Genomic DNA, 9,182 nt, shown 5'->3' on the forward strand with positions numbered 1-9,182 from the left:
TTCCAGTTCCACCAATTGGTCCGTGCCGCAATATCCACTTGCCCTCTCACACCCTCGCACACCATGGCGGCGCTATGCTCCGCCTCCCCGGCCATCTCCACGGCGGCGACTCTCGGATTTCCCGCGGGCCGGGTCTCATCCTTCCTTCGCCTGCGCCTGCCCACCGCCGCGCGCTCCTACGCCGCCGCCGCAGCACCGCGGGCGGCTGCTGCTGCGGCGCCGTCGTGGCGAGCGCGCCGGAGATTCGCGGCGTCGGCCGCTTCCACGACGGAGGACTGTTCTGGGGTAGATACGATGATCCCGCCCGACAATCGCATCCCCGCCACCATCATCACCGGCTTCCTCGGTTCCGGCAAGGTCAAGCCCCCTAAACCCTGTCTTCAATGCGAACGAGCCTTCCATTGACACACACGGTTTGACGGTTATGCAATTCGATGTGTACAAAAATTAAACTGAAAGTGATTAGCTAAATTAGCTTTTAGCACTGTTACTAGCCAGATGATGGTCGGTTTAGATAGTAGGAGGGGGTGCGCATTTTTCCTTTTGGTCAAGTGGGATGCAAAACTGAAAAATATTTTTGTTCTAATCAGCATGTAGAAGTTTAGTCGACCTCCTGGGGCTTTGCTACATGGATTGAATTACAGTTTGACTAATCCTGTAGGCTGTAGCTTCAACCCTTTGACACTGACTTTATATGCAGCACCAAGCACATAACGTTCTCTTGCTTACTTCAGGTGGACACTTTTTCTCTGCACGAAATCCCACATCTATGGTATATTCAACACGTTTTCTTTCCTGTTTGCAGACAACTTTACTGAATCACATCTTGACTGCTCACCATGGAAAGAGAATTGCTGTTATTGAAAATGAGGTATGTCCATATGCGTGTTTTCTATCGGCTCGATAGACATTCACTCTGGAATCCATTTATATTAGTTGTGTCAGTGCCTGACTAGCAGTTATTTCTTTATTCCTGAACGCATGCGTGGCTTTGTGAAATGAAGCAAAGTTTCTTAATTTCTTAGGTCATTACCAAACTTTCATTTAAGAGGGCCCAACTAAAACGTGCAAAGTGAAGCTGAACCACTTGTACCTTTTACTGTCATTGTTCACTTGCAGTTTGGAGAAGTAGACATTGATGGTTCACTAGTTGCTGCACAAACCGCTGGAGCTGAGGACATAATGATGCTAAATAACGGCTGCCTTTGCTGCACTGTGCGTGGTGACTTAGTCCGTATGATTGGTGAATTGGTCAACAAGAAGAAGGGGAAGTTTGATCATATTGTTATTGAGACCACAGGTAAAGAATTCATTAGGTTATTGTAGGAACTGTAGATTGATGCCATGATCAGGAAAAGTTACTACTTTGGTTTGTGTAAGTTGCAGTTGACCAGAAAAATTGATCAATGCAGACCATGAATAGTTTGGTTTTCTTGGTAATCCGTTGATTGCATTATCATGTTAAAGTTCTCACTTTCTACTTTTCTATTTTTTTAGGTTTAGCTAATCCAGCACCCATTATACAGACGTTCTATGCAGAGGATGTAGTTTTTAATGATGTCAAGTTGGATGGTGTGGTTACTTTAGTTGACGCAAAGCACGCTAGACTGCATTTAGATGAAGTAAAGCCCAAGGGTATAGTCAATGAAGCAGTTCAGCAAATTGCCTATGCTGACAGAATTATTGTTAACAAGGTGATGGTCCTCTAAACAATATTTGCCAACTCAAGTACAGCTTTTTCTATAATTTGGGTCCTTGTTGGTAACACAGAAGCTCCAACTCTTGTTACTTCACTTGCAGATTGATCTTGTCAATGAACCTGAAGTTTCTTCCTTGGTTGACCGTATAAGGGTTAGTGTCTCGTGTTCATCCTGTTATTTCATTAGTTCATTGCCATATGTTTGTCTGTAATATTCTCCTTTGCTGAATACAGGGTATTAATCGCATGGCAAATTTGAAACGAGCTGAGTATGGTAAAGTTGATTTGGATTATGTTCTTGGAATTGGAGGATTTGATCTGGAGAGGTTCCTTTCTTTCATCTTGTTTTTTACTTTTTAACTTTACTCATATATTGCAACGAACATTTTGAATGAGTATGTGCCTCTGCAGGCCAGTACCAGTCATTTAATAAGATAAGATAGATACAGGGCATAATGAAATAGTATGAGTTGTTCAAGAATAATGATACGCTGTAGCTTAAAGCATGAATGTAGTTGCAGTATTGTGGAGTATGATGCTGCTAACATTGGGATTTGGGAGAGCAACACTATTTAATTCTTGTACTCAATACTAGATTGGCTGAAATGTGAGCGATGCGATGAAGTGAAATTTATAGAGTAGATTTTGAACTATTCTATGTTACCTGCACTTGAATCTCTAGTTGATTAACCCAGTATGGTCTATTGTTGAAACGTGACATACCATTTTTCTTGGGTGCATATAGGCATAGCCATATAATTGGTACCATCTCTCAACTCTGATGCCTGCTCAAATACATAATAGTGATGTAGTAAACTCATTTATGAAATATCACATTATGATGTTTATTTAGAAAAAAAACATAAAAGTTTGTCTTCTAGCATTTCATACATTTAAAGAACTTTTTCTAGTTAATAATTTTAGGAAGGTGAGGATAAAGGGAATTAAGAGTTGGATTTTGTTTATGCTTTACAGGATTGAGAGTTCTGTCTCTGAAAAGTCACACGAAGACCACGCAGAACATGAGCATGAGCATGACCACAATCACCACCATGATCATGACCATCATCACCACCATGATCATGATCACGGACATGGTAAGCCTAGATCTCGGAACATTATTATGGCATGCCCAGACTGACGTGGTCACTAGTAGTCACTCATACAACAATTAGTAAGGAAATGTGCGAAACCTTCTTTGACTTCAGCAAAAATATAAAATGACATGTTGACGCAGCTTATTTTGATTAAGTGTGTTTCTATGCCTCAACTGAAAAGCTTTTGTTATCTGTAATTTAGTATGTAAATGCTTTCTGGGCCTGAAATCAAAATATATTTGATGGAGGACTTATTTCTTGAGAATCGTGGTTTCTGAGTTCTTTGGACCTTCTTGTGGCTATTTTTTAAATAAATTATGAAGATAGTAAACTCTTTTTACTGCTGCGTTTTGCAGATCATCATGCACATGATCACACCCATGATCCTGGTGTTTCTTCTGTGAGCATCGTTTGTGAAGGGGAGATGGATCTTGAAAAGGCAAGTCTTCAAATTATTCCTCATCTATTGCTCTATTTTCTCAACTGATATTACGAATATTGAGATGTCTGAACACCACAATCCTTTCATAGCCTTGGATATGGAGTTATTTGTATTGACATCTATTTTACATGCACTCATTCAGGCTGACATGTGGTTGGGAAATTTACTGCTGGAACACAGTGATGATATATACAGGATGAAAGGGCTGCTTTCTGTCAGTGGAATGCCTCAACGATTCGTGTTTCAGGTTTGTCTTAGCTAATGCCTCAATTTTATCCCATTATGTCTTGATACTGCTGCAGTTGTGGCATCTACAACATTAAAGCCAATTAATGCGAGTGATATTTTTTTTAAAAGTATCGCGAGTGATGTTGAAAATGCATTATGCTGGATAATCTACCAACATAGTTGTAGTATTATTACTGGTAGGAAGGGTATCGTTTTATTTTGGAAGGAAAGCTGTTTTCCTGTCATGATCCTCCATGTCATTTCTAGTATCTTTCATCACTCTTGCTAGTGTTTGGCTTGGCTGTTTGTGACTCCGCACCCTGAGGACCATCCGCTGTATATCTTGACATGCTTGCTAGATGATTTGCTTCTTCTATTTTACTGCTAATCTAAAGCAAGATTTTTTTTTTCTTGTGGGTTAGAGTTTGACAGGAGAGTTTTTTTTTTGTTTGTAAATCGTTACCAAAATTGTTTCAAGAACATTGGCATTAATGAGCAGTATGAACCTTGATTTCTTGTGTGTTTTTGCATGGTCAGGGAGTGCACGACATTTTCCAGGGATCTCCTGAGAGAATGTGGGAGCCAAATGAGCCACGCATCAACAAGATTGTCTTCATCGGCAGGAACCTCAACAAAGCAGAGCTGGAGAAGGGTTTCAAGGATTGCCTGCTGAAGAAATAAATTTGCGTGCTCCAACATACGGGATGGATCTCCAGCTTCATGATTTTGAGCTTTGCAGCTGCAGAACTTATCCTTGAGAAACCAAGCTATCGAACTGACGTGAAATGCGAGATTGTATAGAATGGATAAATTTTGTTTGCAACCTTGCATCCTTCAACAACTGCAGTAGCCATTCCTATCAGTATCATCGCACCTTGACCTCATTGCACGTTGATGATCTGTAACCTATAGAAATAGAGTAAAGACTATCTGTGTGGTTCGAGGAAATCGCATAGCAGAGTTAGCAATACTTGTTGTTTTTTTAACTGGGAGGTGTTCAAATCTAAAGCATCTTACTATGCTATTGCAATATAATTTCATGTAGCATTAGTATTCCAAGCTGGAGTTTATGAAATACACCGAAAATACCCCGAATAAAAAACAGAGACAGAAGTCGTAGTTGGGCCGGCCCAACAAGGGGTAGAATAGTCAGACACGGACTGAAGGCCTGGATTTATATATCAAGCCCAGACCCGAAGGGCGCAAGGCTTCCTCTTTCTTCCCCGCAAAGAAAGAAACGAGAGAGAAGCAGCAGCGAAACGAGACAGAGAAGCAGCTAACGACGATGGCGAGCGGCGGCATGAAGAGGGAGATCAGCGAGACCCACGACGCCCTCCGCTTCGGCATCAACGCCGGCGTCAAGGCCGACCTCGCGCCGCCGCACCCGCTCCAGGCCACCATCCAATCGGTACGAACCCACCTCCCTCCTCTGTCTTCCTTTACTTTTCCGTGCCGTCGAAACCCTAACGCTGAGACTCGGTGTTTGGGCCCACGCGCTCCCGCGTAGGAGACCAAGTTCTGGGCGGACAAGAAGAAGTTCGGGACGGAGGCCATCTACGGATCCGCCTTCAACATCCGCAAGGATCTCGATGCCCAAATCCTGTCCAGGTCCTTCACTGCCCCTTGCAATTTCCCCTGAAATTTTTATGTTACCTCCATCAGTTCGTTCGAACTTCGAGTTTGGAGTAGGTAGCAGTTGATGCGAGCATTAGAAAAGTCTATATCGGTTTCGTTTGGTTGCTGGAATTAACAGTGCCAATGGAACTCGAGTACGAGATGTTCTGGTCATATTTACTTTCCATTCCATGTTTGAGAGGCCTCCAAAGCATGGGATTTACTCATAGTCATATTGCCTTGTGGTTATATTTGAATGCGGCCTCAATTGAGTTAGAGCAGAGGTGCCTGGTTTATCAATTTAGGCTTGTCTACATGGTTTTGGCATCTGGCTGCAAGGCTGTTAACATTTTGCATATCTGTAATTCCATTACCCTTGTGTGCTGTATCCTCGATGCTACTGCAGGGTTGGCTTTACCTAAATTTGGTTGCTCGTGTATATGACAGTCATTTGAATTTTTTTGTTATTGTGGCAGTGTTGATGCCATGTTTGTCAGTGTTGAAGCTCCATTCTGCTAACAGCTTATTAGCAATTTTCTTTTGTTTTCCCCTGCTTCACTGCTTGGCTGCTTGTACTGCTCGGCTTGGTTTTACCGCATGCTTGGCTGTGTCTAAAATCGGTTTCCTGTTCATCTAAATGCCTTATTGTATTAATGTAATGTTATTAGATTTCGTTATCATATTTGAGGCTTTCCGGTAGCCTTAGTTTGGTAAGCGCTTTGATAAATCAAACACTCACAATTCTTGTATCAATCTTTGTTTGCTTTGGTTTTTAAAATGGATAATTCAGAATGGCTGGACGTTTCTATTCTTAAATGGGCAATCATACATAAACATTGTTCTCATCTGTCCCAGTCTAACACCAACATCTTAAATTTGTTTTTGATGATTAGCATGTGCTGATGGATATCTGTGATGCCAGGTTCCAAAGGCCCCCTGGTGCTTTGCCATCATCTATGCTTGGATATGAGGCACTGACAGGTTCCCTGGATGATTTTGGATTTGAAGATTATCTTAACAGTAAGACACTATCATTTGTTTTCAATCAGCCAGCTTCCTGCTGTTTAGCATGTTTGTGCAAGCCTTGTTAATGTTGCTAGACTTGGGGAACACTGGTATATTTTATTTTTTCTAATCTTGATGCTAGCAGTGGTTTCTTTGTTCTTAGCAAAACTCACTCAGATGAGTAATCAGTGTGATTTGGTTAGAAGTTAGGAATTGCTGGAAATCAAGAGTTACAAAATGTTTATAGTAAGTTTCATGGTTTCAGCTACTTTAAGTGGTTGGAAATGTAGAGCTCATTAGTTCAAGAGAATTGCATCTATATGATTCTGTAATTATATACCTGGATTGTTCACGTGGTTTAATATACTAGAAAAGTGATACATACCTGTGACGGTCAATGATCTAAGCTCTCTTGTCTTTCTAATTAGAAATTGCTCTGCTAGGCCCAACATCTCTTATTAGTGATAATGCGTGCACTTCATCGATCCATGTATTGGTTTCAGCTTCACATTTTTATTTGCAGTTCTGCACTGAAACTTTTCCTGCTGGGCTTTATTTGTACCACCAGATATGTTTTTCAAGTTGTGCTAATTTCCTTCACTTGGCTTGCAGTGCCCCAAGATTCTGACAGTTTCCGTCAACCTGACATGCACCATGGAATGGAGGTTCGCCTTGGCTTGTCCAAGGGGCCTATCTGCCCAAGCTTCAATTGATCCATCCATGTAGTTATGCAGTACGTTGTGCACTGCAGTCCAGTACATCGGTCAATAGACCATATTATCATGGTGAAAGGTGAATTGTGGTCTGTTCAGTGTCATGTTTCAGTCAGCACCGAATTTAATGTTTATCCTTTTTGAACTATAATGGTTGTCTGTCTTTGTGAGAATCTACGTGTTTCAGCTTGTCGACAAAATTTCACCATGTGTTTCACTTGTTTGATTGGCTACTTTCCAAACTAGGGACAAATTCTAGTAAAGTTGGTTTGGGCAGAAATCGAACACACTGAGCCAATGGGCTTCTTTGCCATGTCACAATACCAGGCTTATCTATCAGGCCCAGGATTGCTGTCATTGTGCCCTACTGGGCTAAGGACTGCTGCTGCACAGAGACAGCTCTTGTTTCGGGCTTGGGTCTACTCCATGCGTTCGGCCTGATTTCTGCACAATACTACTACTATGTTCTCATTAGTTTGACGAATACTGCTTTTTACCAAATACGGAGTATGTTTATTAGTTGAACTGATTAAACATTCTTTAAAAAAATAATATATATCTGAATCTGCAAGTATGATCGTGCGAGGCTTTCGCTTTGGTTTTCGGTACTGGCAAACATGAATCATGTCAGAACACCAAGTCACAACCAACATTTTGCCCAAAATTTGTCAAGAGAACAACATTTTGTTGCAGGCCTGACTAACCTCTCAAGTGAAACACAAAATACAAGGTGAGAATTAGGGGATGTTTGGATACACACACTAAAGTTTAGTACCTGTCACATCGGATGTTTGGATGCTAATTAGGCCTATTAAACATAGGCTAATTACAAAACTAATTGCACAGATGGAGTCTAATTCGCGAGACGAATCTATTAAGCCTAATTAGTCCATGATTTGACAATGTGATGCTACAGTAACCATTTGCTAATGATGGATTAATTAGGCTTAATAGATTCGTCTCGCGAATTAGCACAGGGTTCCGCAATTAGTTTTATAATTAGCTCATGCTTAGTCCTTCTAATTAGCATCCGAAAATTTAATGTGACACTGCTAAAATTTAGCACCTACTATCAAACACCACCTCAACCGGCAAGCAACCATTAAACCCATCAAATCAATGTCACTCGGAAAGAAAGTATCTATCATCTTATCCCATTTTCACTAGCAAACAGACGGAGCAGCAGTGCTCTGACAGTGCTGCATAACTGCTTCGTTTATTTCAATAATAAGGTCGCACTGCAGAAGATTTGGCAGTTGCCACTGGAAAGCTAGGTCAGCACAGACCAGGCCCCTGGCCCTGGGTTTGGTCCCTGCTGCCTCTTGTGGATTAGTCTAACCAAAAGGTATTCGTCGCAGTAGGTATTGCCCTCCTACTTGTGAGTGATGATTACATGCTTTGAAACAGAAAGAGGGGCTCGAGGTGTAGCTGTTGCATGCAGCAGCGATCCACTTGCCACCAACTCAATATTTTATCAGATAATTCCTTTTTTGTTGAAAAGAATAAACGAATTAAGGGATGCTATTGCTGTAGAGTAAAGGCTTCTCTGTTTTCTTTTTGACATAATGGGGAAGTAGTCATACCAACTCCTAGGTTTGGTCTAACTTATTGGATAAGTTAATTGGCTTGCCTCTGCTTTCTTCAAAAGGAGGTCGTCCAATGTTCTGTTTTTTTTTTCTAATCACATGGCACTATAAGCTAGCTAGTCAACTTATTGACAGTTTTGGCACAACCATTTTCATACTCTTTCTCGTCCTCGTCTTGTTTCCATATGGAAGCAAAGGTCAGAGCAGAGCAGCCATTTAGCAGCTATTTCCCATCCGAAATAATGACCGGGCTTTGGTGAAGAAGAATGTGCTTGGAATGATCATCACTCAACAATGATGCAATGGCTGAATGGCTCATTCCTATCGTACCGTGGTCCAATGACACATCAAACACAACGCCTATCTGAAGTCTGAACTAGTGAGTACTGAGTACCAAGCAAATGTGTATATCATGAGTTGCTTGCTTCTGAACATGGCAATATCCTAGCCAATTCCTAATCTCTAACCATGCAACGACTATCACATGCACGAGTAGCAAGTATACGCGTCCACGACGAGCTAATCTTGGTCATTTCTGTTGTTGCATGTTCATGTCCACACAGCGCTAATCTAGTTCTGTCTCATCTGGTACACCTAATGTCTTAACCAAATGGACAAGTACTACGACGACATCAAAGGCATCACAAGTGTCGCTCGTACACGAACCTGTTGTGTGTTATACAATACATCCATTACCGATCCCTCTCTTTGCTTGCCATGGCCGCTACTCTTCCTGATAAAATAGCTACCGCCTCTGCATAGCATGGCAACAAATGGACATGTATGTAAAGCGTCAAG

General features: G+C 41.6%; 2 protein-coding genes across 2 annotated transcripts; both read left to right on the forward strand.

Moving 5' to 3' along the window:
* LOC117841424 (uncharacterized) lies at nucleotides 1-4,452 on the forward strand. Its single transcript, XM_034721782.2, has 10 exons — nucleotides 1-357; nucleotides 806-871; nucleotides 1,120-1,300; nucleotides 1,498-1,694; nucleotides 1,801-1,851; nucleotides 1,934-2,025; nucleotides 2,675-2,796; nucleotides 3,153-3,235; nucleotides 3,381-3,485; nucleotides 4,004-4,452. Exons 1-10 carry the CDS (start codon nucleotides 64-66, stop codon nucleotides 4,145-4,147), a joined length of 1,335 nt encoding a protein of 444 aa, XP_034577673.1. The 5' UTR covers nucleotides 1-63; the 3' UTR covers nucleotides 4,148-4,452.
* A 203-nt stretch (nucleotides 4,453-4,655) lies between these two features.
* Nucleotides 4,656-6,971, forward strand: LOC117841425 (cyclin-B1-2). The gene is made up of 4 exons (XM_034721783.2): nucleotides 4,656-4,874; nucleotides 4,974-5,074; nucleotides 6,003-6,100; nucleotides 6,698-6,971. Exons 1-4 carry the CDS (start codon nucleotides 4,752-4,754, stop codon nucleotides 6,796-6,798), a joined length of 423 nt encoding a protein of 140 aa, XP_034577674.1. The 5' UTR covers nucleotides 4,656-4,751; the 3' UTR covers nucleotides 6,799-6,971.
* The last annotated feature ends 2,211 nt before the right edge of the window (nucleotides 6,972-9,182 follow it).

This window comes from Setaria viridis, chromosome 1 (genome assembly GCF_005286985.2).
Source record: "Setaria viridis chromosome 1, Setaria_viridis_v4.0, whole genome shotgun sequence".
NCBI classification, from domain to species: Eukaryota; Viridiplantae; Streptophyta; class Magnoliopsida; order Poales; family Poaceae; genus Setaria; species Setaria viridis.